We start from the raw sequence: 27,196 nt of genomic DNA on the forward strand, positions 1-27,196 counted from the left end.
GGTGGGCATAAATACAGTTTGTGCTCCTCCATCTGCATTGACTGTGGGTGGAAGACTAAATCAACTTCAATGTTTTGATACTGACCTTTAAAGCCCTAAACAATCTCTGACCATCATATCTGCGGGACCTCCTCTCCCCATATGTTCCCCAACAGATGCTGAGATCTGCAAATAACAATCTACTAGTGGTTCCTGGCCCAAAAGATGTCTAAGTGGCCTCAAGCAGGGCCATGGCATTCTCAGCTAGTGGAACAATATGTCTAACAAGGCCTGGGATATGGCAGGGCAGCTGACTTTAAAAGCCCAGGAAAGGCCAGGCTGAGGAGACTGAGTCCAGGGTAGGGCTTAAGGGGATGGTGGGAGTGATATAAGAATGAGGGCCCAGAGTGTCAGGAAGTAAACAGCTAGCTTGCTGGTGCCCAGAGTCAGAGCAAGCCAGCAGCTGGGTCAGGCATCCTGGGAAGGTGACCCAAGGACCGCCTTATCTGAAACTCTGTAAAATAGATTATTTCAATAAGCTCAGTGTCTGATATTTTGTTAGCATGGTTTATTGTCTAAAGCATGCACCATTTTACAACAAAATTATAAATAGTTTAGAAAGGTTCCAGAAAAGTTGAACAGTAGCAGTAATCATGCTATATTTACAGTCCAACCCTATGCAAGCTTACTCAGTAATAAGTCCATTTTCAGGGCCACAGGCTTTTGGCCTTCAGTTTCATCTGTGGTATCTTCATAATTGTCATCGCTCTGGAATGCACTTCTCAGGCATGGTTAAATGCCTCAAGCCAGATCTCGCCTGAATTCTTCAAAGAACTATCAAGAACAAACAATAAGAGCTGAGTTAATTGCTACAAGGAAGGATGAGACAACGAAAGAGTGTACATTTGATGGCCTCTGATTCAAGCAAAAAGGAAATTCAAGCAGTGAGAAGCACTATATCCATGTTGTTAGCCATCTTTGAATGCCTCTACTCCTTCAAGGCATGTCACATATTTAACAGTGAAATCTTAGAAGGATATAACTCCACATAGGATTGCACTATACATTTTCTAATAGAAATCTCTATATTTTATTGGCACCACTAAGCAAGCTATTGTAGGACAATAGTGGGAGCTAACAGACTGTGTACTCTCATGTGAATCTGATAATTCATCTGTAGAATGTTTTCTGTGTCTACTCTTGTCTTTTCTTTGTGGCACCTCTTCTTTGGAATTAACTCCCCATAGCAAACCATCTGGTACTAAATCTCTTCCATTTTAGGCATCAGGTTGAAAAAAATTCTGCTTAGCATTTGCAGGCTGATTTGGCTCTGTTTTAATCTGTATTGCATTCTTGTTTTCTTTCTCTGGTTCTTTGCTTTTGGCTTAAACTTAGCACCAATTTGAAAGTAGGGTTGCTAACTGACTGGAGAAAAAAAGCATGTCCTATCCATTTAATAGGTGTTTAATTATGTTATTTATTTCCATACCATGAGAAGCTTCAGTTGCCTACTTGCACATATTAAGCCTCCAAGGGACAAAGAATTTTTCTCTAGGTTGTTAATAGCTATGATAGTGTTATTAGCTCCACACCTTACATGGCATCAGGGACGTAGGTATAGATTTTTTATGGGGTGGGTTCCATGCCTCCCCAACCCCCGCCACTCAAAGGTGTAACCCCCCATCTTCTATTAGCTCCCATTGGAAACAATGGGGGATGGGGCACCCCCTTTGGGAGTCCATAACTTTGGACTCCCTGAACCAAACCTCACCAAACTTGGATGGTATCAGAAAGAGAGTCTCCCATAAAATCCCTGAAATTTTGGTGCTGCTAGTCTAAAAGCTGCGCCCCCTACATGCCAAAAACTGAAAATAAACTAAAATATAAAAAACCATAAACGGGGCAGAGCTTTGGACATGTATTGGGAGGTTTGAATCTGGGAACCCCCCCTTACCTATGTCCTTGCATGGCACATGTGATTTCTGAGTGTTTCATGTATCACATTCCTATGCCTTTATACACCTGTGTAGACACACGTACAAACCTTGATTGTACCAGTTGCACTGGGGGGTTAGATTCAAGTATGTCATCCACACATATTGCATACCACCCTCTCTCTCCCTCCCCTTTCTCCCTCCCCTTCACTTGCATGGCACCCCTCTCTCCCTTTCCTCCCCCTCACTCCCCTGCCTTGCATGCCACCCCTCCCCCTCCCTCCTCTGGGGTGAGTGGGCCATGTCCAGATGCCGGCCCTCCTCCCCCTTCCTTACATGCTACCCCTTCCCTCCCTCCTCTTCCCTTGCATGCCACCTCTCACTCCCCTTCCCTTGCATGCCCCCCAGCTGCCAAATATGGTTTGTAAAAATAAATAAACAAAAAACTGTGAATCCCCCCCCCCCCCCCCCAAGGCTGCACCATGTGGCTAGTGAAAGTAAAAAGGGAATAAAATATTTTGGGTGTTCCATTCCTAACCTTGTGACCATAATTCACTCCCTGCAGGAACTCACCAGAGAGAGTAAAGCATGGACACCTAAACATCAGGCGGCTTTATTTTGCCTTGAGACATTTCGCCCTCTAGGGATAAAACAAGGGCATATTTTGATACCTGGAGAAACACTGAGCTCACAGTGGCTGCCAGCCCAAATGGGGCTTAGAGCTAGTGACACAAGTAGATTCCAATGGGCATACATTAACCATCGCATCTGACAGCAAAGCTCTTTCACCAGTTCAGCACTGCTACTCACAAAAAGAAAGAGCAGTTTTTAAGAATATTAATTTATTAAGATAAGTAACTGTTTGCTATATACTTATTGCTGTTTGGGAACTAAAGGGTAGAAGGTAATGATTTTAAAACTATGTAATGTTCTCTCTGAATATTAGTGTTGTAATTCTAAGATCCAGTGTGTTAGAGTTTATATATATATTCTTTTTCTATATTTTCTTTTCTGTTCTTGAATTATATTTGAGACATTAATAAAAATTATATTAAAAAGAAGTTTTGACAGTTTACATATCCACTTGTTCCTTTCTGGGAATTATTTCACGACAGTTACTGATCACAAGCTACTGCAACCTATGTCCAGCCACCAGCTCATATTGAATGCTGGATGCTGCAGCTCCAAACCCTACAGATTATTTTTCAAGACATCCTTACACATAGGCTTCAACCATTCATGCTGCACAGAATTTGCAGAAACTCATATATTTCCTCTCAAGTCACAAATGCATCAATTCCTGTCTACAGCATGCAATTACTACAGTTTACAATGCAATAGCAGAATGCCTTTCTTCAGATTCCTAACTTCACACCTGATAAATAAGCCATCTTGAAATCTTTTTTTTAATCTGATAAGAACAGTTGCTAACATGAACATGTTAGGTTCGAATCCAGTAGCACCTTAGAGACCAACAAGATTTTTCAGGGTATAGGTTTTCAAGATTCAAAGCTCCCTTCATCAGATACAAACCTGCTGCTAACAGACGTAGCTTCAGAATTTGGCACCCAAGGCAAGCACTAAAATTGTGACCCCCTCAGACGTCATTACCCCAGCACGACCTACACAGTGGGGCAGTAGAAGCTGGGGGGAATGCCGGGCCACGCTAGTTGTGTTAACAGGAAGGAGGGAGGGAATGAGAGAGGGAGAGAAGAAAAGAGCGGAGGAAAGAAAAGAGGAATGAAAGAGAGAAGGGGAGAGAGAGAATGGAGGGAAAGAAGTGAAAAATGAAAATGAAAATTGGCTGTTGCAAAGGTCACAGCACAGCCAATTCCTTTGGCACTAAGAATTAATACCTGGTCTCTACCATGCCCTCCATTAAATGAAAAAAAAATCAACTGGCAATTAGCCAGAAAGGGGTAGAACTGGTCAAGCCAATTGGCCTACCTGTTGCACTAATGGTTTTTGTTTGCTGTTGAAACAGAGAACACTGATACCCTAGTAATGGTGGGCCCAACTACTCACCTTGCTCCTGGTGTGTCTGCCACCTGAGCCTGATGCTTTTCACCTGATAGTGGGCTGAAGGGCTGGTGGCAAAGACACAGCTGGGAGGAAACCAATGTGCGAGATGGGCATGTACATGCCCTTGTCTTCCACCCAGTCACTAAGCCTGCAGCAGCCTGGCTTGCTGCTGCACCCTTTACCCTCAGCTCAAGAGTGCCCACCCAGGGGAGAGGCACCTGTGGGCAGCAGAAACCTGAGCAGAGAGCAGGCAGCTGGCGGCAGCAGCAGAGGCAGCTGGGAGGTGGTGGGGACCACAGGGGAGGAGGAGGTAGCAGGGAGTGCAATACTCCAGCTCTTCGCTCCTGGGGTGGGGAGGGAGAGGGACTGGTGGCAGAATGCACTCCCCACTGATGGAAGTAGCACCTGGGGTTTGAGCCCCATCCCCTCCTTAGGTTGTCAAGAGAGGCAGCATGGTGTAGTGGTTAAGAGCAGGTGCACTCTAATCTGGAGAACCAGGTTTGATTCCCTGCTCTGCCACTTGAGTTCTGGAGGCTTATCTGGTGAACCAGATTAGCTTGTGCACTCCAACACATGCCAGCTGGGTGACCTTGAGTTTTCACTGGAGCTCTCTCAGCCCCACCCACCTCACAGGTTGTTTGTTGGGAAAAGGGAGCAAAAGGAGATTGTAAGCCCCTTTGAGTTTCCTTACAGGAGGAAAAGGAGCAATATAAATCCAAACTTTTCTTCTTCTTCAATGGCTTCTAAGAGGATCCAGGATTTTTAGGCCTTGAAGTCTGTTGGCTCAGACCAGGGGTAGGGAACCTGCGGCTCTCCAGATGTTCAGGAACTACAATTCCCATCAGCCTCTGTCAGCATGGCCAATTGGCCATGCTGGTAGGGGCTGATGGGAATTGTAGTTCCTGAACATCTGGAGAGCCGCAGGTTCCCTACCCCTGGCTCAGACCATATCTTTTGCTGACAAAGAACATCAAGGAATAGTGAAAACTAAGCACCTTCTTCCGGAAAAGGTCTGGTTCCCAACAATGGATTTGCAAGTGGCATGCTGAATCAAATCTTCCCTCCTTTATCAGTCAGCACTACTAGAGCATAACTTTTGCCCCTACAAATAACTACTTTGCTGTTTCAGCTCAGGGCAGAAGTCAGGGAAGATATCCATGACCTTTCTGGCTCACACTTTGTTGTTGTGTATAACTATTCCAAATTTCCAGTTGTTTTTGAACTAGTTTCTGCTACTTCAGTACTAGCTAGACAAAATATTTTCAACTTTTGAAATATCATAGAGGGTGAGAAATCATGATACGGCATGTTTTAATAGTACTTTGCACAATTTCTTGAATTTCTTGGGTTCTATCTTTGAAAAATAATTCTGGTCCCAGGACAATGGAAAAGTTGAATGGTTCATGAGGTTCTTAAAGAAGACATTAAGGCCCCTTTCAAGTTGCCCTGGTAATCCATTTTAGCAGCCAGTTGGTAATTGATTTTTGTGTCATTCTAAACATAACCGTTTAGGCTCCTGACTGCTAACCAATTTTTTTCTCCTTTTCAGACAAAGCTGCTTGTGTTCTGCTTTCTCCCCTTGCTGCAGTGTGCTGTTTAAATTGTCAGAAGCACTTCCAAAAGGGCCACTTTTCCTCTCTGTCCTTTTCCATGGTGCATTATTTTTCGGCTTCTAAAAATATTTTTAGATTTGTGCTTTAACGCTATAGTACCATAGTAATTCAGTGCATCCCAATGCTGGTGATATAGCACTGAATTGGCATATCACCAGCATTGGGGGGGGGATTGGATTACTCTGGTACACTGGCATAATGCCCATTGGGCAAGGTGGGCAGCTGCCCAGGGCATCACCTTGTGGGGGGCATCAAAAGGCTGGTTTCGTTTTTGGGTATTTTTAGTGGTTTTCCATTTTCGGCCTGCAGGGGGCGTAGTTTTTAGGCTAGCGGCACCAAAATTTCAGCGTGTCACTGGGAGACTGTCCTTATGATACCCCCCAAGTTTGGTGAGGTTTGGTTCAGGGAGTCCAAAGTTATGGACTCCCAAAGGGGGTGCCCCTATCCCCCATTGTTTCCAATGGGAGCTAATAGGAGATGGGGGCTACAGTTTTGAGGGTCCATAACTTTGGCCCCCCTGAACCAAACTGCACCATACCTGGGGGGTATCATTAGGGAAGTCTCCTTATGAGACACTGAAAGTTTTGAGACTTTGCCTTCAGAAATGTGCCCCCCCCCCCCAGCCTGCAATCCCCATTGACAGCAATGCAGAAAACTCAATGCAGAACAAAGATTCTTGGGCAAATTTCGGGATGTTCTTGCAGGGAGGGCATTCTTGGATGTATCAGCACCAAAATTTCAGGGTATCATCTGGAGACTGAATCATGCATGGCTTTTAAAGGTTTGAATTGCAGATTTAGTTCAGGGGGTCCAAAGTTATGGACCCTGCCAGAAGATGGTAACTCCCCATCTCCTTGTAGCAGGTAAAGAATGGGGGATGGGGACACCCTCTTTGAGGGTACATAACTTTTGGGCCCCCTCAAAACGCAAACTGGCACCAAACTTTGGGCACCATAAGTTTTGATGAAGTTGCTAGATGATAATCCCCTGAAATTTTGGTGCCGATCCCAATCATCAGAAATGCGTTTCTGCAGGCACCAATTCAATGGCCTGGTGCAAAAAAAAATTTGAGTCGAAGTGGTGGAGTGGCAGCGGGGCATCCAACTCAGCTTTTGCCCAGGGCTACAGTTTGCCCAGGGCTGCCTCATTACGCCCCTGCTCTGGTACTATAGAACAAATCTTAGAATGTTTTTAAAAAACCAATAAAGAAGGCAGTGTGGAAATAGGGGGGGGGGCAGTAGTGGCACAGTTTGAAATAGCAAAGATGCTTCAGAGCACTTTAATGATGGATCATAGAGGGACTGAAATGAAATGCCTGTCTGTATATCGCTTCACTCAGAAACAAGCCTGCAATGGATGACATCTGGTTTACAATGGTAATCTGAAGGGGGCCTAAGAATTGCAGACAAAGAAGGGAAAAATATCGAATTAGAACTGTACAAATTCTGAAGAAACTACAGAGCAACTCTGAATAGCACTGCAGGGATTCCTTATGCAACTGCATTATTTGGACATCCAATCTGCACCCAATTACCAGAACTACTAAGAGTATACACTCATAATGAGAAAATCATGAAAGAGAGAAGGAAGCAAAATAAAGAATTTTTAGAAAGAAAGACATAGAACTATAATGCAGCCAGTCACAAAAACAGAAGACTTACAGCGCAATGCAGATGGAGGGTGGTGGTGGTGGTTGCACAAATCAGCATTTAGGAACAGCAGAGGCCCACGCTGGCACATTTGTCCTCCCCCCTCCCGGCATAAGAGGCACTTATGCTGGTGAGCAAAGACGCCAGCATGCTGACGCTACACAGCTCCATGGTGGCCAAACCCAAAGGTGGGCACCACTGAGGAGCTACACAGCACTCTAACTTATGTAGCACTCTGACTTACACCATGGAAACACATGGCATAAGCCATTTTGTGCAGTGGAGCTTTTCCGGGCAGCAGTGGGGTTTTCCTTCCTCAGTGCTTATTGCGCTGCCAAGAGCTCCATTGGAGCCACCTCTCCTGCACCATCTCCAGTCACGGTGGAGTTTGCTCCCCATCTGGATTGAGCCTCAGTGAGAAATCTATAGCCACCTCATATATACTTCACCTATACATGGTCAAAGAAGTCAAGATACCATATTTGCAATCTGATAAGAATTACAATTAGCCCAAAATATTCTTCATTTAAAAATCTTGGCAAATCTTATCAGACAGCTTTCAAAATGATTTGGAGCTGTGCAAACCAAACAATTATTTTCCAGATCCCATATGAACAAGCTCTATCCCAGTTCTCCAGATGATGTGGTGGCCTCAGTATATGCACACAAGACAAGTCAATGATCCCGAATATTTCTGGGACTTTTGGAGACCATTTTTTTTTGTTCCCTGAAAAATTCCCAGATATATTTGGAAGCTGAATATATGCCAAAATACCAATAAGGTACTTGTAGGGTATATTTTCAGCTCAGGTGTATCAGAATGCACACCCCTAATTATAACAATCTAATTTGTTGTAGAATAATAAGAGGAAAGGTAATGGCTGCACATTTCTTCTTGTAACTTCACAATCAGAAGGACTGTATGCCTGTAAAGTGCTGACAAGTCACCGACTTGTGGTAACCTAGTAGGGTTTTCAAGGCAGGAGACTGAGGTGGTTTGCGATTGCCTTCCTCTGCATAGTGACTGTGGTATTCTTTGGTGGTCTTCCATCCAGGTACTAACCAGAATCAACCCTGCTTAGCTTCTGAGATATGATGAGATCAGGTTAGCCTGAACCATCCTGGTCGGGGCACCACAAGGGCTAGCAAGTTATTATTTTTTAAAAAACAAATCTGGGAAGTTATATATTATTACAATAAACTGCTAGAATGCCAATTACCCATTTGTTTAAGGCCTGAAAATGTAGGTGGAAATGGTAGCCTTGGAGATCTAAGGCAAAGAAAATGTTGGGCAACTGTCCCTGTGGATGTTCCTATGCATTTGCAGCAGCGATAAGCAGAGGCGTTTCTAGGCAAACTGGAGCCCAGGGACAAAACCTGAGTTTGGCCATATGGGCAGCCACCCTCCCCCACCACAATCAAACAATGATTTTTTGCACCAGCTCACAAAACACTTCCCACCCCCAGCAAAACATACATGGCTCTCTTCCCACCAACTCTCTTTCCTAATTTTGTCCTCACACCAACCCTATGAGGTAGGTTGTTAGCCTGAGAAACAGCTCCAAGCCACTGCAAGTGGGTATTAAAGCATGCAAATCTCTCACAAATCACTCCCAGCAAAACATTTACCAAACAAATGTCAGCATCACCTCTCACAAAACACCTCCACTGGAATCCACACCCAAACTTTCAATGGTGTTTAAATGAGGGAGTCCAGATTCTTCTTTTAAATCCACCTTAAAGAGAGAATCTGAGGTCCCCAGTTAAAAAAAAACATTGAAAATGATGCTGTTGGGGGAGATTCTCCCGCACCCTGAAACAGCATCACTATCATCAATGTGAACTTAAACACAGGACTTCCTGCGAAAGCGATTCTCCCTTTAGAGGTCCTGCATGCCGAAGGGGGTGGATTTAAAAGTGAGAATCTAAGGACAATTTGGAGGCGTGCCTGCTACTCAGGGGTGCAATTGTTAAGCTAGCAGCACCAAACTTTCAGGGTATCTTTAGGAGACTCTCCTGATGATGTCGACTAGGTCTCCGTGAAGCAGAGCCAAAGTTATGGACCCTCAAAGGTGTAGCCCCATCTCCTATTAGCTCTCATTGGAAACAATGGGGGCTGGGGCACCCCTTTTGGGAGTCCATAACTTTGAACCCCCTGAACCAAACTTCACCTAACTTGGACAGTATCATCAGGATCGAAAACTGAAACAACACTAAAAAAATACAAAACACACACAAACGAACCTGACATTTTTGCACCCTCCACTAGGGGGCACCCAGGGACATAGGGTACCCCATGTCCCTAGGCAAATATGCCACTGGCCACATGTTTGTGCCAAAACAGCCCTGATAAATTGTGTTTTATATCAGTGTGTCACATGTTTCTCTGTAACTCCATTCCTCAGCACCTCTACCTACTTTGACATTTTTTTCACGCCATACTTACTATATAATATCTGCAAAGCCAGAAAACAGGGGCTTTGACTTATATTCAATACCATGTTTGGCACAGAAAGACTTAACCAGAGGGGCCACCTTCCAGAAGTTGTGTCGAGGCATTGTAGGGAAAAGGCTGGAAGGAGAAAAAAGGAAGGTATGTTAAACTGTTTTTCCCCCTTGAGCACACTAATCCCTGGAGCCATTGCCCAATTACCATGACAAGACAATTTGTTAATGTTGCCTTTGAGAAACTCCCTCCCCCCCAAATCCGCATTTCCCAATATTTATACTCACTGATGCTCAATCTGAAAATTCAGATGCCCCGTTACCCAGTCATTGAAGAATGATTGGTTCACATTACATGTTGCCAGAAGCTGGTGGAAAGAAAAACGGAGAGAGAGAGAGAATTGAATGTGGATCCATATATATTTCATTGCCTATTAAATTAATTTCTACGAATTCAAATATATTTGCAAAATGTTATTTTTTTTCTCTAGATAGTTTCCATTGTTCTAGTTATGAACAGAGATGATTTTTTATTTGAAGTGCATTTACATTATAATTCTACAATAATTATATTTAAAATTATTGTATAATTCAAGACACAAAATAAAATTTTAACAATAAAATGATACATTTTGCTGAAGCAGTTACAATGTTGGACCAGAACAGGGAAAACTCAGGTACAAATCCCTACTTTGCCATGGATGCTTATTGGGTAACTTTGACCCAGTCATTCTCTCTGAAAGCCATCAAGATATAGTGGTTAAGAGCAGCAGACTCTAATCTGGAGAACAGGATTTGATTCCACACTCCTCCACATGAAACCTGCTGAGTAACAGTTCTCTTAGAACTCTCTCCAAACTCTTTCAGTCCCAGCTACCTCATAAGGCGTCTGTTGTGGACGTGGGTGGGGTGAAGGAAGGAAAGAAAGAAAAGGAAAGGCAATTGAAAGCCACTTAGAAATTCCATACATTAGAGAAAAGCACCATATAAAAAACTACTTTCTTTTTTTCTTGGTGAACCTACTTAACAGGGTTATTGTGAATCAAGTATGCCCCTTAACCTCTTTACATGAAGGGCAGGATAAAAATGCACTAAAAGTTTTCAAAATACAAAAAGTCAGCATCACTTTTGAAATTATGCCCAGTTCTGAATTTGTGCAGCATTTACTTCGGAGCTCTATTTCCAAATTGTCTCTTTCTTTATCACTGAATGGTGTTGCTTTCTTCTGGCTTTATGACCTGTCTTTCTTTGATGAAAAAGGCATGCTGGAAAACAACACATAAAAGTGAATTTATGTTGAAATTTTCCAGCAATTTTATTTAACATTAATGTCTAACTCTTGTAATTCATTTCTGAATTGCATTTTACTTGTAATTTTATATCTGCCTTGCATAGTTTAATTACCAGAATTGAAAACACAAAGAGTCAAGAAAGGAGAGAAAGGGACATCTATTCTTGTGTTCAGGAAAGGATACATCTGGAAGATCTAAACTGGGCACCTTCTGATAGCCATATTTTCTGTTTATCTTATCCCAATCATACAGTAATACCTCTTAGAAAACTGCTTCACTTAAAATTTGATTTAAAAAAAATAGAGGAGGTGACTGGCTGGCAGCTTCACAGCATATTCAGTTCAGCCCAAAGGAAATGTGGCCAGGTCAAAAGGGATGTGGCACTCTGTGCAGGTGAGATGGCCTATTGGAGCTCTGTGAACAACTTGTATGGTTAAGAGATATGTTCAGCCAGAGCTGCAGAGTGGGCAGAGAAGGCATCAGCAGCTGCCACACCTGGGAGAAAGCCTTTAACTGAAAGGCTATTCAGTGTCTTTCCAGCATGGTTCTTCACAGAAGGCTGAAAGAGGCTGACAGATGGTGGTTGCCACCAGAGGCATAGCTGGGCCATACTGCGCCCGATGCACACTCTGCATTTTCCGTCCCACCCCACTTTCCACACACAAACTTGCCTTAGTTCAGCCTGAAAGTGCAGGCTGGAAAAAGCGGCCTGTTCACTTGAGGCTGAAAATGATCTGGTGGGAACTACATTTCCCAGGAGACCTTGGGGCTTGCAAGGTCTCCTGGGAAATGTAGTGCCCACCAGGCCATTTTCAGCCTCAAGTGAACAGGCTGCTTTTCCAGCCTGCACTTTTAGGCTGAGCTAAGGTAAAAGGGGGGGGGGCAATTTTCCACCCCCACCCAGGCGTGCACCTGGTCGAATGCATTGCCCCCACCCCCTGGTTGCTCTGCCACTGGCTGCCACCTCTTCCAGTTGCTACCACATTTGTAAGAAATGGCAATAGTGTAAACATATCCCCATCAGAACCAGTGTCACCATACCTGTTATAGAATTTAGCACTGTTTTAAGGAACACTACCCCAGTGTTAAAGGAGGTACTACTGTACCTTCCAGCATGACATGCACACAGTCTCCTCCCTCCAAGCTGGTTCATATATGCATATACATTACTTGATTTCAAATTACCTGATTACTCAAATCATGGAGACTGTGAGTTGACTGTGAACAGACTCCACTGTTACCTTCAGTGTCAGAACTATGTTAGGTCTTTCACGTGAGCAGTATGTAATCCAATGCCACTGTAATCAAATTCTCAAGTATGTGTTAACCAGTTTACATTTTCAATTCCCCCCTCCATTTGCTATTCATAGGTTCCTGCTGCCAATATTCCTCTTTCCCTGTGGCGTTCTAGCCTCTGGCCTTTTTGATGCACTTCATCTTCACTACAGAGCATGGTCAAATACTGTTCTTTTATCATTGGCATTTAGGCACATTACCATAGCTCTTAGTAAGAATGGGGGAACGATTGCTTACCTGTGTAGAGAACCAGTCCATGTTTCCATCATAATCAATGTGCATAGGGATATGGTTCAGTTGAGATATCCACGTAAACAGAATACTCTCTAGAATACTGAAACAGAGAGAGATCAGTGCCTAATTTATTTTTATTATTTTTATTTAAGACATTTATTAGCCACCTTTCTGTCTTGTGGAACTCAAAGTGGCTTACAGTATTAAAAAAAATCTATCCAGTCCAGGTGACAAAATCTTTGTTTCCAAGCTATGCATTCTTAACTTGGAAGTAAGCTCAATGACCTCTACAGAACTTCCTTAAAAATAGACAGGGCTTAAGAACAGAAGTGGAGCCTGCCTGGAATCTGCACTGAAGTGATCCAGCTGGCCTGGGCACAAAATGGTTTCAAACAGTACAACCAGCTGCCCTCGAAGTAAAATCTTTGTTGCTACAGCTCTTCAAGTCAGTCAGCCAATAGACTGGTGGCTGAGAAGACACTTTCACTTCTACTCAGCTTCTTCCCTCTTTTTCCAGTACCTTGGGCCCTTTCCGCACTGCGGAAAGGGCGCTCCTCCACCGGCAGGAATTCTGCCGGTGGAGGGGGGGGGCATTCGCACAGGAGTGTGCGAGCGGCCCCCGCAGAGGCCAGTGCGGGAGAGGCGGCTCCACATGGAGCCGCCTCTTCCCCGTCCCTCTCCCACTCACCTCATTGCCTTCGTCGCCCTGCTGGACTGCTGAGATCTGCCCACGCTGCCCTCCGACCTCCAGGGGTCGGAGGACAGTGAGGGAGGGTCTCAGCAGTCCAGCAGGGCACCGATGGCTAATTATGTGAGTGGGTGAGGGATGGTGTTTTGTTCTCCAATGGTGCAGCCACCAAGGCCAAGGGAACGCGCTGTTTTCCAAAAACCTCCCTCCAGGAGGGAGGTTTTTGGAGGCAGCCTGACGCCACCCTGGGGGTGGAGGAGGGGAGCCAGTTGTCTGCTGTTGCCAGCAGTGCCGCCAGTTAATGGTTCTCTCGGGATTGTGTTTTGGCCGTCCCCAGGGCTCCCAATGGCCTGTGTATGCCTTGGACATTGTTTTGAAGTGTCTGGCTTCACCTGTTGTTCCCCAGAAATGTATGGCCACCAATGCACAATACTAAATTTGAGGCACTGAGGATGGAGGGGAAATACTGGGAGGGGAGCTACCATTGTCAGTTGCCATTCTTCTCATGGAATGGGGAAGGCAGCACAGAAACATGAGCAGGAGAATGAATGGAGGAGGCAGAGCAAAAATGGTTGAAGGAGAGTTCTTTTTTTGGTTCTGATAACTAGGGTCAGAAGAATTTGGCATGTAAGATATGTAAACTCACATTCTGAACACAGTGAATACTTGATTTCGTGTGTCTGTCTTCACAAATAGGATTAATAAATATATGAACATATTAAAGCCTTTCTTTCTAAACCAGCACCTGTCCAGCTGAAAAAATTGTTTTTATTTTCAAAACTGTCTCCTCAGGCAACATAAAAACATATTTAACAAAGAAAATAAAAAGAGGGGCTTTTCCTCATGTTTCTTTTTCTCCTGCCAGTTCTGGTCCTGTGCCATTTCAATTTATCCCAGTTTCTGCATACATTATTGTGCCTTATGTTTTAATTTCTTTTTGTATTATTCTCTTCTCCCCCCCCCCCCCCCCCATTTTTTTTGAGGCCACTTTTACCCCAATCTTTTTCTGGAAGCTGATGTTGAGTTGCTTTTTCCTTACACATAATATTTTGTCAGTTTTCTTTGCCTCATTGACTCCAACCCATCTCCAGACCACATTGTGGTGATTAGACTATCACAACCTTTACACTGCTATAAAGACACAGACACAGGGTCTCTAAATTCTTAGCTTTCATTTTTTTTTAAAAAAAGGCAAGTCTCTAGTCCCCTTTTTGGATGCATACCTTAACATTGTTAGGGGGTTTGTGTGTGTCAGTGAAATTGGGAGCAGTAAATGTAAGATATCTCGATTCTGCAAAGAAAATGGAAGTCCCAGCAGAGTCTACTCCTAAGACAGAAATGGTCACAGCTGAGATATCAGCCTAAGATAACGCACCCCCTTCAGGGATCAATGGCCATTTGGCATAGCAGAACTTAATAGTTCGAACGGAGATGGGGACATTAAATCTACTTAAAGGCTTGCTACTGGGCAGCAGTAGTGGAAGGTGACACTGGTGAAAGATTTTTCTTAGACAGTGGCAGTGCCACTACAACTAGCCCTCAGTATTGCACAGAAAAGGGCAAGAAAGAATAAACCACTTCTGACCAACCTTTACGTAAAAAAATAAAAAACACCCTATGATGAGAGAATACAACTGAAAAAAGATATAGCAGTGGAAGATGGTACCCCCAGGCCAGATGACACCTAACCCAGCTACTTATAAGAACAGAGGAACAAGTATGAGCGCACGTTATTCTTAAGGAAAGCCCTGCAGCGACTTTTACATTTATAACCTGGATTAAGGATACTCAGTTATTTGACACATATAATAGAAACATGGAATTCGAGAAGCATGAATCAAGGTAAACTTGAAATTGTAAAATAAGAAATAGAATGAAAGCCTTCGACAATACAAGAAATAGAATGTTTAAACATTTCAATCTTGGGAGTGAGGGAACTAAAGTGAACTGGATGAGAACATTTTTCAGTTAGGGAGTGACAAAAAAAGAAGAAATGGAGTTGCTTTAACAGTGAGACTAGCTGTAGGAAAGAAGGAATATGGAGTCATAACGCCGAAGTTTAACTAACAATACCAATTGAGTTCAGGTAAGTCGCCACACAGAGCCATTACTATTCATTCCGTTTATGGTGCCCCAACTACAGATGCTGAGGAGTAAGAAGTTGAAAGCTTTTGTAGAAGAGTCCCGGGAGAAACTGATCACATCTAAACGACACATGCTGATAATCCTAGGTGACTGGAACACAAAAGCAGGAAACAAAGCAAAATTTGTTCTAGGAGCAAATTTGTTTCTAGGAGCAAAAAATGAAGCAAGAGAGTGACTCAGAGAATTCTGAGAAGACAAAAATGTGTTCATTGCAAACACATGTTTTACGCAACCAAATAGGTCAATGAATACATGGACATTACCAGACGCCAGAAATCAAATAGATTACATAATTGGAAGCAGAAGATGGAGAAGCCTTATTCTATCTGCTAAAAAAGACCAGGAGCTAACTGTGGAACAGACCATGAATGGTTCCTATCAAAAATTAGACTAAAGCTGAAGAAAAACACCAGAACATTCACAGTGTCAAAATACAATTTAAGCAACATTCCTGAAGAGTTTAAAGACCATGTAAAGAACAGTTTTGCATCACTATGTCCAAGTGAATGCAAACCAAAAGGAATGAAACTAGAGATATTATCAAGGAAAAATGTGCAAAAACTATTTCGCCAACAGAAATGTAAAGCCTCAATGGTTGACTGATGGAACTCTTAAAATAGCTAAAGATAGATGAGAGGCAAAAGTAAAAAGGTGTCAGAAACAGAATAAAAAGTCTGAATGAAATGTTCCAGTGACTCACATGTAGAGCCAAAGAGAACTATTATAGTAACCAGTGTAAAGAAATAGAACAACAAAAAAGGAAGGACAAGGGATTTGTTCCACAAGATCCAAGAAATCAAGGAAAAATTTAAAGCATGGTTAGGCAGGCTGACCAACATGGAAATATATTATTTGAATAGGCAAAATAAATAAAAGGGGGGAACAATGCATTTCAAGAAAAGATGAAAAGATGACAAATGCCTTCCATGAAGAATCCTTTTGAAGAAGCAGCTACAGTTTTAGAAAGCGAAGTGAAAGCTTTGAGCAACTGGGAGAAACAAATCACCAGGAATAGATGGGATATAAACTGAGCTATTCCAAGCCAGAGTCTATCAAAATATTGACATGAGTATGACAACAAATATGGAAAACAGAACAATTGCCCAAGATTGGAAATGGTCAATTTACATTCCAGTTCCGAAAAGAAAGACATTAAAGATTGCAGCAACTATTGGACAATCACATTAATTGCTCATGCAAGTAAAGTGATGCTTAAAATCTTACAAAGAGTGTTACCATGTATGGAATGAGAAATGCATGATGTTCCAGTTGGATTCTGAAAAGGAAGAGGTACTAGAGATCTTACTGCAAATTTATGCGGGTTGCTGGAGCATACGAGAGGATTTCAGAAGAAAATCAGCGTGTGTTTGATAAATTACAGCAAAGCTTTTGACTGTGTGGATCACGAAAAGCTATGGCTGGTTTAACAGAAATGGGTGTGCCAAAGCATCTAATTGCCATGCAGCATTTATAGTAGTAATGACTACTAGAGAATTACTCAAGAGGCTGTTAGGAAAGAATATGGAGAAACAGTATGGTTTCTAGTTGACAAAGGTGTTAGATAAGGGTGTATTTTATCTTCCTATCTCTCCAATCTAGAACTGGAATATATCATAAGGAAGGATGAATTAGAGTGAAAATTTAGATTTAGATTTAGAGTGAAAATTGGGGGGAAGGAACATTAATAATTTGAGATATGATGAAGATACTACATTACTGGCAGAAAACAGAGAAGATTTGAAATGAATGCTGCTGAAAGTTAAAGGAAATAGTGTCAAAGCTGAAAATCAAGAAGACAAAAGTAATGACTATGGAGAATTATTCAACTTTAAGGTGGACAATGAGGAAACTGAAATTGTTCAAGACTTTCCATTCCCTGGCTCCATCATCAACCAAAAGGAAGAGGGCAACACAGAAATCGGAAGGAGACTGAAATTGGGAAAGAAAGTCATGAAGGAGCTAGAAAAGATTCTTAAATGTATGGATGTGTCACTGGAAACCAAAATGAAGTTAGTATTACTTATGAGTGTGATTGTTGTACAATAAAGAAAGTTGACAGGAAGAAAGATTCCTTTGAAATGTGGTGTTGGAAAAAAGTGTTACGGATACCATGGACTGCTAAAAAAAGTGAGTTCTAGATCAAATCAAGCCTGAACTATCCCTAGAAGCTAAAATTACTAAACTGAAACTATTATATTTGGTCACATAATAGGAAGACAAAAAGCACTGGGAAAAAACCCAATAATGCTAGGGAAAGTTGAAGGCAGCAGGAGAAGAAGAAGACCCAAGATGAGATGGACTGACTCAATAAAGGAAGTCATGGCCTGCAATTTGCAAGTCCTGAACAAGGCTGACAATGATAGGATGTTTTGAAGGACATTGATTCACATGGTAGCTGTAAATTGGAAGCAACTGGACTGCACTTAAACATCTCTAACCTCTTCTCTTGCGGAGATAAGCTTTTTTTCTTATCCCTATGTGAGGGAAGGTACAAGAGAGACCTACTTTTTTACATGAAAGCTGGGAACTCAGAGAACCTGATAAACCTATCATAATAGCAGTATATTTTAGTGCTTTATATATATATATATGTATATATGTATATATATGTATGTATTATATATATATATATGTATGTATGTATATGTATGTATGAATGTATGTGAGTGTGTATACACACACACACACACACACACACATCCTGATTATGTAAGATCCATACGGAAGAAAATAAATTGACTCCACAACTGTGAAAATGCAGAGGGAGAGCAGATGTGCAGAAGAACCCTGCCCAAACTGATTCCAATGCCTGTAAATTGACTGCCAAAAAAATCAAGACTAAGCCAAGAGAGCAGCAAAGCCTGAATATTGGAAGTAGTAGCTGATTCAAATATGTGTTTTCCTGGATTATGATAAACCCTTGCAGCTTAACGTGCACAGAATCTCCATTAAAAACTGAGTGTTTGGGGTGATATCGGACGATACAAGTTAAATCTGCAATAGCTTATTCACACATACATTCCACCATTTTATGCTGATGTTACTTTGGGAAAAAAATTAATTCCCAAGACTAATCTTTAGCATGGTGGAAAGTAATTCAGAGGTGGAAAGGCTGAATATTCGAATCCAAAGAGAGGGTAAGAGGGATCCATAGCAACAAAGGAGAGTAGAAATCAAAGGAACAATGAAATATGATGAACCGTACATGAGCAGAAAAAGTTGTCCCAAAACAACATTCACTCCCAATAAGGGCACAAAGGTAATGAAAATTCGGATGAAATATGTAACACTCCATGCCAACTCCTGTGAAAGAGGGAAAAAAAGACTGGGTTAGAACAGTGGTTTCACAGTGGTGCTGCCATTACTTAATTATACACACACCTCAACCAGGCTGAATGCAGTTCCTATATGTCCTCTTCCATATGGACTGTACTTTGCTATCTGCTGAGATACTCAACCTCAAAGACTCTCTAGAAACCCCATACCTACTGCTTGAGTATGTTAGATGGATCAGAAGTATTCTTCAAAGTAACCACTCCCTACAGTGATACAATGGCCACTGACCCCACAGGCAATATTTCCAGCAGGCTTAGTGTTGACTCCGGTTCTCCATCTTGGTGGAATGGGGATTCCATTCCAGTTCCATTTTTTTTACATAAGCATTAAACTTGACACATGACAAGTTCCCATAACTGTGCTGATGTGCTATCTATAGCTCTTGAGCACAATTTTGTTTTTAAGGTGAATTGATATACCCTAAGTAAAACTGTAACTTCATCCACCATTTCCTCCTGCCCTCCCATGTGCTCCATGCCCCCCACTCATCATTTAGTCCAGACCAGACTGTGAAGGGTGCGGGACGTGGAGCATGTGGAGGCAGGAGGAAATGGCAGATGAATTTGCAACTTTACTTAGGTCCTTATGAGGAACAGGATATAGAACCAGTCAAACTAATTGCTGCCTAGTTTTCCTCTAAGTAGTTCAGAGGTTCAGGTGCCTAGTAATCCCTTGAGGAACAGTGTGCAAAAATTCCATGAAAGTCATCACAAGCTGTCAGGAATACTTTCTTATGGAGAGAGGCTGATTCATTTCATGCCAATTCTTTGGCCAGCATAGCTTAAAACCATACCCTCAAACAGGGCCATGTGACCATCCCTGAGAGCTTTTCCCTGAGGTCATTTTAAAGTACAAAACTGTACCTTAATACCTGGAAAGGATTAGAACACTTACCCTCCATAGTTTGCGTTGGAATACGAAATAAATTGAGAACATCTTAAACCATGGAACTACAATCAGGGGCATTGCTACAGAAGGAAACAAAATGGGAAGTGTTGTTAAATGATTCTTTTTAAATCACAGAAAGTTACCTAAAAAACAAAACACACCTGGCAACTTTCCCTACTTAAAGTTACACCAACTCTGAAAGGAATATTTCCTTAAATAAGGTTTAGTTTCTTAGATGATGTGATTTTAAGGGCTTTATTCCTAGACTGTCAGTGTGGCCTCTCTGCAGTGCCAGCATAATTTCACAATGTGTGATAGGGTTGCTAGGCAGAGCCAGGCAGAACTAAGCAACCAGCAGGGAGACATACTGGAGCCTTTGCTCCTGTAAAGTAATCACTTTGCCTGTGATGTGCTAATAACATTTCCCTAAAGGTCATCAGGAACACTCAGGCACATTTGGGCAAAACTCTTTGATTTAATTGTAGAATTTTGCCAGAAGTCCCCAGCATCTCCTGTGCTGATGTCATTTCTGGGTGCATGGGAAGTGATGTCAGTTCATTACAATGCTGCAATGTCACCTTCCCCCTCATGTCCTGCCATTTTCCCTCTTTTGGCCAGCTGAGTGGTGGCGGGGAAATGTACAGTGATGTCAGAGCATCCCTTACCCCCAGTGGAGGATGGAAACTCTAGTGTGTGATGCTGCACTGCTAGAAGATGCTGAGCAGCTCTTTATGTTATCATAATGTAGTGGAATAAATGGTAACCACAACACCATACCATACTAGTGCTAAACTATTATTGTCTATTGTTACTCCTTCTAATGCTTCCCCTACTTTGTTTGGCTTCTGGCTATTAGTCAAATGTGATGTGACTGACACTGTTGCGCAAATGCAGATTGCCCTTTTCCCCCTTGTACTTGCGATGTGCCTTGATTAGCTTCAGCTTCATACTTGGGAGACAGCCAATGTCATGCAGTGAACAGAGTGAGGGATTACAATCTGGGAAATCCAGGTTTAAGCCCCCACTCTGCCATGGAAGATTGTTGTGTAACTTTGTGTGGGTCAGTCACACAATCTCAGCCTAACCTAAATCACTGGGGGTTTATGAGGATAAAACAAAAAAGGAAAAAATGCTGTAAGCCACTTTTGGTCCACATTGGGATTTGGCAAGAGCAGCTTAAGAATTGTTTGATTTGCCAACTGAAATTGGGCACAAGCACAATGAAAGCGACCTCACCCAAACTGAGTTTTCCAAACACCTCTGAAATGTTGCAGAGGATTCCAATATTGCTCCATACTGAATGGGAAGCCAAGTATTGTGAGAACCAAGACTTGTTGTTTCATGCATGACGGCTCCCACCTGAATTGTGCCATTCAGTCTGCTTGTGCAGATGAGCCAGTCTTGTGCAAATCCCTGCACACTTTAAAAATCTGCAATAGCAGGAAACGCTGTCCTTTCTCACAGTGGCTAAGTGAATTGTCTGAAAACTGACCTCATCCTGTGAGGGTAGAAACTAATGAATTCGACATATTACACAGTGTGTTGCGAGACTAACGTGGTATGTGCACTGTACAGTGGTATAGCACTGTAGCATGTGCTATATGCAGGGAACTTTTTATGAGGAAAAAAATCCAATATATGATTCCTATATACAATTTAGAATTTATCACCTAAATGCACTTAACAGTTCTGAAGTCAAGTCTACTAATGTAGGAGAATAAAGTGACAGGGGAGCTGAGTTGATTTATTAAGTCTTACTGTTTTAGAGTAGTAAGCTATTTTCTCTCATATGAAAAACTCTGCAAGTAGAAAACTAGCACATAATTGGGGAAAGGTATCTGCACTCTTTTTTAATCTTGCAAGGAGTCTTTCTTATATCAGTGAGAGTTGTAAAATATTTCTACACTGTTATCAGGCTTGGTGTCAGACTATAAGGCAACATTCCGTTTCTTTGTTTTCCTATTGTACCTCTGAAGGTACATTATTTTGTATTTATTAACTACTGATTATGCGCCAGAACAAACACTAAATGGCCTTTTGCCCTCCCTATCCCCCTATGTACCATGATAAGACAAAAGTTAAGGATGATGGCAGGACTTATTGATAAGATCAAGAAATTGAACAGGTCAAACAGCAAGGTGGCAGCAGATGTTGGTCAAAAGGGTGTGTGACAAAAGTGGAGATGCTCACTGATGAAGAAGTACTTGTGCTGATGATTGTAAGGCATGTACTTCTTCTTCTGCCTGCCCAGCTGTAAAAAAAAGAAAAGAGGATTAAAAGTCATGAAGAAGTAACAGCTACAATATTAGATATTTAACTGGGCTGGATTCTGTATAATGCCAATAGAAGGTGCTGGCCAGAGTGGATTTTTCCAACCTCTCCATTTCCTCAACAGCTGCCTGTCAGGCACATAGTACATTAGATATCCAGTTATTTTAAGAACAACATTTCTCAGAGTGCATCAGGCACAGTGTCCATGGTGTCAGGAGGGAGAGTAGGGTTGATAAGTGCAGGTTGGAACATTCCTGGAGAATTCAGGGCTGCAGTATGATGCCATAGAATCCACCGTGCAAAGTAGCTGTTTTCCCCCAAGGAACTGATTTTTGTGGTCTAGTGCTCAGTTAAAATTCTGGGAAATCTCCAGGCCCCACTTGTATGTTGGCTACTCCAAGAGAGAGGCAGATGGGTTCTTTCTGGCCTTCTGTTTCTGTAATAACACCTAGTAAGTTGATGAAAAATATAGGGGGCTAAGAAAATTTTCTCTGACTCAAAAACATCACATTGGTCAGAGGAAAACTGGGAAGCTGTGGGCATAAGGCCTGGACAAAACTACCCAAAACTAGTTAACTATGCAATATACAAAAATTATTTAACTATAAGGCTCCAAGTTCTAACATTATGGTAGGGGAAGGACCACCCCCCCTTTATAATTTCATAAATCATGATATATCAACCAACTTAAGTAAAACAGAAACATATGAGAATAAATAAAAATTAAAGCATGATGCTGAATCCCATGCAAGGTCTCTGTAGATCAAAGGGAGTAATCGTTGCCAGTTCCCCCTTCCTATAGCAAACCTCTGACTCCCTGCTCATACTGTTCCTGGGGGATTTCCAGTCCAGTAATAGAAGCATCACAAGGGGCACTGGGGCGACTGGAGGGGTGATGAAGTCCTGCTCCATGGATGTAAATCTTTCTATTCATAGAAACTACTGGTGGATCTAAAGCACCAACTTACAACTGTTATTCCAAATTTTCCTCTGATCTATTTCTGTTTTAGCACACCATTCCATATTTCAGGAAAGGAATTGGTAGAATGGATCTTCCAATCCAAAATATGTAAGGGTATTCATTATCTTTATTAGACAAAGCTTTTTTGCCTGTGAATTCAAGACTTGTAGGCGGTTTTCCAAATATTTTGCCAATCGAGCTCTAACAGTAAGCAGTACATTTTTCATCCACCTTTTGCATCACATCACATTAGTTTTTATCTCTACAAATTATTCTATCCAACTCAGAGTTGCCATGTCTGGCAACCAGAGGGAGACCAGGAAGAGGGGACAGAGGGCATATGTCAGTGTGATGTAACTTCCAAAAAAACCCTAGAAGTGATCTTATGTTTCTCTAGAAAGCACCAGAATATCTAGAAAACACCAAAGCCTAGCAATTCCTAGAAAGGCTCAACATAATCAGTCCTTTTTAGGAATGGCAATTCCTAAGAGGTATGATGTCACTACCAGCATTTCCCATGATGTGAAATCACACCATTGGTCCAACAGCCATTTTTATTTTTTTTTCTTCCACTGTTGCTTTGAACAGTTGCAGATACAAGAGAAGTGGGAGGGGGAATCCCCCACCCCCACCAGGAGACTGTCAACCCTAATCCAACTGTGTTTTAATATATCTCCCCAATGGCTTCTAAACTTGAAATTGTACCAAATGTGCAGGCATGTATTTTCAGTTCACATACGGCACCCCCCAGCAATGAAATAGTTCCTGAAGCAGCACAATAATGATAAAGTAAATATTTTATAGTACTAATGATAATTAAAAAATTGAACATCTAAAATTCCCATAATGTTAGCTGTATTTAACCCACAGAGGATACAAAATTGAATACTAAGCAGTCAAATATCCAGCATCAAAAACCAGGATCTTCTGAACAAGGCACATCAACTGCAGGAAACCCAAGAGTGAGATGACCCATTGTACCTCCATTAGGAAGGCATTTCATAGAGTGGGTGCCACTAAGGAACATCTGGACTTGAGCCAAGATAGTTCTCAAATCCCTTCAGGACCTGACATGAAACAATGCTTCCCATCAGTCTCAAGGGAGAATGATGTACATGTAAAAGAAGGCACTGCTTAATGTACATAGGCCCACAAAATGTAGGGAGTTAAAGCTGGACTCAGAAACTAAGGAATAGGAGATTAATGATGCTGAGCCATCAAAGGTACCCCCATGAAGTGTCCACTGCATTTAGAATTGTTAGCCTCCAGGTGAGTAATAAAATACTCAATATGAATGCAACGTAATAATCATGAAATGAAAAATACAGCGCATTGCATTCTGCTGCTTAAATTTAATATGTGCATGTGTGTAAAACCTTATAACCATACCTCTAATACAAAAGTGAACACAGTGCTTAAAGTGCTATATAACAAACTCTACAATATACAAAATACATTAAACATACTATACATAGTATTCTAGACCCATGTGGTTCCTAAAATGAGGGAGATAGTGACTGTATGTTTCAATGAACCTCCAGGAGAAGCCTGGAGAGCTCCCCAAATTACAAAGTCTACAGAGATCATTTTCCTTGGAGAAAATGGCTGCTTTGGATGATAGATTTTATGGTATTACATCTCCACTGTCAGGTCCACCCTGGCCACCAGGAAGGGATAGGGGATAGGGTTGCCAGATCCAGGTTGGGATCTGGCAACCTGTAAATTTAGAGGTGAAGTCTGGGGAAGCAGGGACCTCAGTATGGCACAGGGCCATAGAGCCCATCCTCCAAAGCAGCCATTTTTCTGTGGTCTGGATATGAGCTATAATGCCAGGGGATCCCCAGGTCCCACCTGAAAATTGGCATTCCTACCACTGAGGTTCTGCCTCTCTCCAATCTCCACCCTCCCAGGGCTCCACTCAAAGGTGTAGCAAGAGGGGAAAGCGCCCGGTGCACTGGTGCATCTTCCACCCCACCCCAGAACGCCCCCATCCCGCCCCCGTCCTGCCCTCACCACACCCCCACAAGGGGGCGCGTGCCTGGTGCGTTGGGCCCCCCGCCCCCTTGGAGTTATGCCTCTGGCTCCATCCTCAAATTTCTAGAAATTTCCAACCTAGAGTTGGCAAGCCTGGTTATCATAGTTCATGCAAGGATAACACAATGTGGATTACCAAGGCCATATTCTTGTCTGGCAGAAATAGTCACCACCAGCTCACCACCCTAAGCACCTGAACACTCTCCCCCACCCCCACCCCCCACCCCCACACCATTTTGCTGAAGCCCTACCTGGGAATCAGATAGTTTACTGTATCAATACAGATAAAATATTATGATTAACAAGCAGTGTCAAGCCTTGTGTCAACCACAGACTCCAATACAGTTGCCTACACTAACTAGTTACTGGTTATAGATCTAATAAAATAAAATAAAATAAAATCACAGAGATGTCACTACTCCTTACCTCTTCAGAAAGAGGTTTTCCCAAAGAAAAAACTCTGGGATGCATTTCAAGATCTGGGTCCTTTTGGAAGCAATTGGGTTTGGCATGGTGTTGAGAATGGTGAAGAGACCACCAGTTGGCTGAAAGTCCCTGTAGAGAAAGATGGGGACAGAGAAATCAGGCCATAGCCGCTGTCTTAGAAGTTTTACACCTGCTGCTTGCTCTGAAGAAATACATCTGCTTATTCATTTATTAGAGGGAAAGCCAATGACATATTAAAACAGTAAAACCAAAATAAAAGTAGCAGAACGTAGAATCAGTTTTTTAAAAAATGAATTGGATAAACTCCACCCCAGACAAAAAAAATCAAAATCTTTTCCAGCATGGAAAAATTAACATGCAGGCACCATTTGCAGTGTGCAACAAGTTCCACAGTGAGGCACTACAACAGAAAAAAAAATCACTCTTATCTTTCTCTAAGTTTGAAGTTAGTACAATCATGTGGTTATTTCTAGAGATCTGATATAAATATCTGAACTAAATTAAGATATCTAGATTTCTGATGTAGATATCTGAATTAAATAAGAAATAAGCTACATAAATGCAAATAGCCAGTCAGCAGGTACATATGAGATAAATCTGATATAGCAAAATAAGAAGGCCAATCACAACTCTTAAAAAGTGATTATTCTAGATTTTTTTTTTCAACTATTCCAACTGACTGTCAAAGATGAAGGTCTATCCAATCAACAGAATTCAAGGACAGCTGAACAGATGTGTATTCTTTCAGTCAATTTGCAAACTCAGCAAGAAAAATGGAATTGTATCACTGTAATCACTACACTGCACTGGCGTAATGCCCATTGGGCAAGGTGGGCAGCTGCCCAGGGCATCACCTTGTGGGGGGCATCAAAATGCTGGGTTCGTTTTTGGGTATTTTAGTAGTTTTCCATTTTTGGCCTGCAGGTGGTGCAGTTTTTAGGCTAGTGGCACCAAAATTTCAGCGTATCATCAGGAGACTGTCCTTCTGCTACCCCCCAAGTTTGGTGAGGTTTGGTTCAGGGAGTCCAAAGTTATGCCTGCCTGCCTGCCTGCCTGCCTGCCTGCCTGCCTGCCTGCCTGCCTGCCTGCCTGCCTGCCTGCCTGCCTGCCTGCCTGCCTGCCTGCCTGCCTGCCTGCCTGCCTGCCTGCCTCCCTCCCTCCCGGTATATTCCTAGTAATGTATACCAGCTAATAATTCTGCTGCCACATTTGCTATCACCTGAAGCTTTCAAGCCCACTCCAAGGCATGATATAAAGTATCTTATATTAATCCAACCAGGTCTTGATCCAAGCATGAATAATTGTGGCCAAATCATACTTCTCAAGGAAGAGTGGCAGCTAGCAAACTTGCTAAAGTTGAGTAAAATGATTGTTCAGTGCCACAGATGAGGCTTCATTTGTGGACATGTATATAGCAGTGCCCTAAAATATATACCTGTTCTTTTTGTGAGAGTTGTATTTTTAAGTATGTTTCATATTTCCTCCTTGACTAGTGTTAAAAATACAACTAGAGTATCAGTAACTTTACCTTTAGATGGCACATCACAAACTCATGAACAAGGTGGTTGTATTTTGGATGGCTGAAGACTGAAAGATGCCCCAAGTCATGCTGTAGCCAACCTGATTGGGACTAAAAAGGTGAATGGTAATTCAGAAAACATGTTATAAGCTACATTCAAATAAGGACAGGACTATACATATCCCTGGAGATAATATAATAAAGAGATACACACAGCTATATTTTGCCATCAAGTTGCAGCCAACTTATAGTGACCCACAGGGTTTTCATGGCAAGAGACATTCATAGGTGTTGCTTTGCCTGTTTCTGCATAGCCACCATGGTATTCCTTGGTGGCTTCCCATCCAAATACAAACCAGGGCCTCTGATCAGGTCGGGATAGCCTGCACTATCAAGGTAAGATCAACTGCATTATATAGCTACCTCTAACAAATGTGTACAGA

General features: G+C 42.2%; 1 protein-coding gene across 1 annotated transcript in view; it reads right to left on the bottom strand.

Moving 5' to 3' along the window:
• Positions 1-532: 532 nt before the first annotated feature.
• LOC125427467 (acyl-CoA (8-3)-desaturase-like) overlaps positions 533-27,196 on the bottom strand; it is a 36,417-nt gene continuing 9,753 nt past the window's right edge. The window contains exons 4-12 of the mRNA XM_048486941.1: positions 26,763-26,864; positions 25,214-25,342; positions 21,712-21,772; positions 19,528-19,601; positions 18,503-18,600; positions 12,468-12,564; positions 9,931-10,010; positions 9,644-9,769; positions 533-813 (exon numbers count right to left, since the gene is read on the bottom strand). Of these exons, the coding sequence (XP_048342898.1) occupies positions 762-813; positions 9,644-9,769; positions 9,931-10,010; positions 12,468-12,564; positions 18,503-18,600; positions 19,528-19,601; positions 21,712-21,772; positions 25,214-25,342; positions 26,763-26,864 (819 nt within the window). The 3' untranslated portion in view covers positions 533-761. The remainder of the gene's footprint in view (positions 814-9,643; positions 9,770-9,930; positions 10,011-12,467; positions 12,565-18,502; positions 18,601-19,527; positions 19,602-21,711; positions 21,773-25,213; positions 25,343-26,762; positions 26,865-27,196) is intronic.

The sequence above is a fragment of the Sphaerodactylus townsendi genome, linkage group LG02, assembly GCF_021028975.2.
Source record: "Sphaerodactylus townsendi isolate TG3544 linkage group LG02, MPM_Stown_v2.3, whole genome shotgun sequence".
NCBI lineage: Eukaryota > Metazoa > Chordata > Lepidosauria > Squamata > Sphaerodactylidae > Sphaerodactylus > Sphaerodactylus townsendi.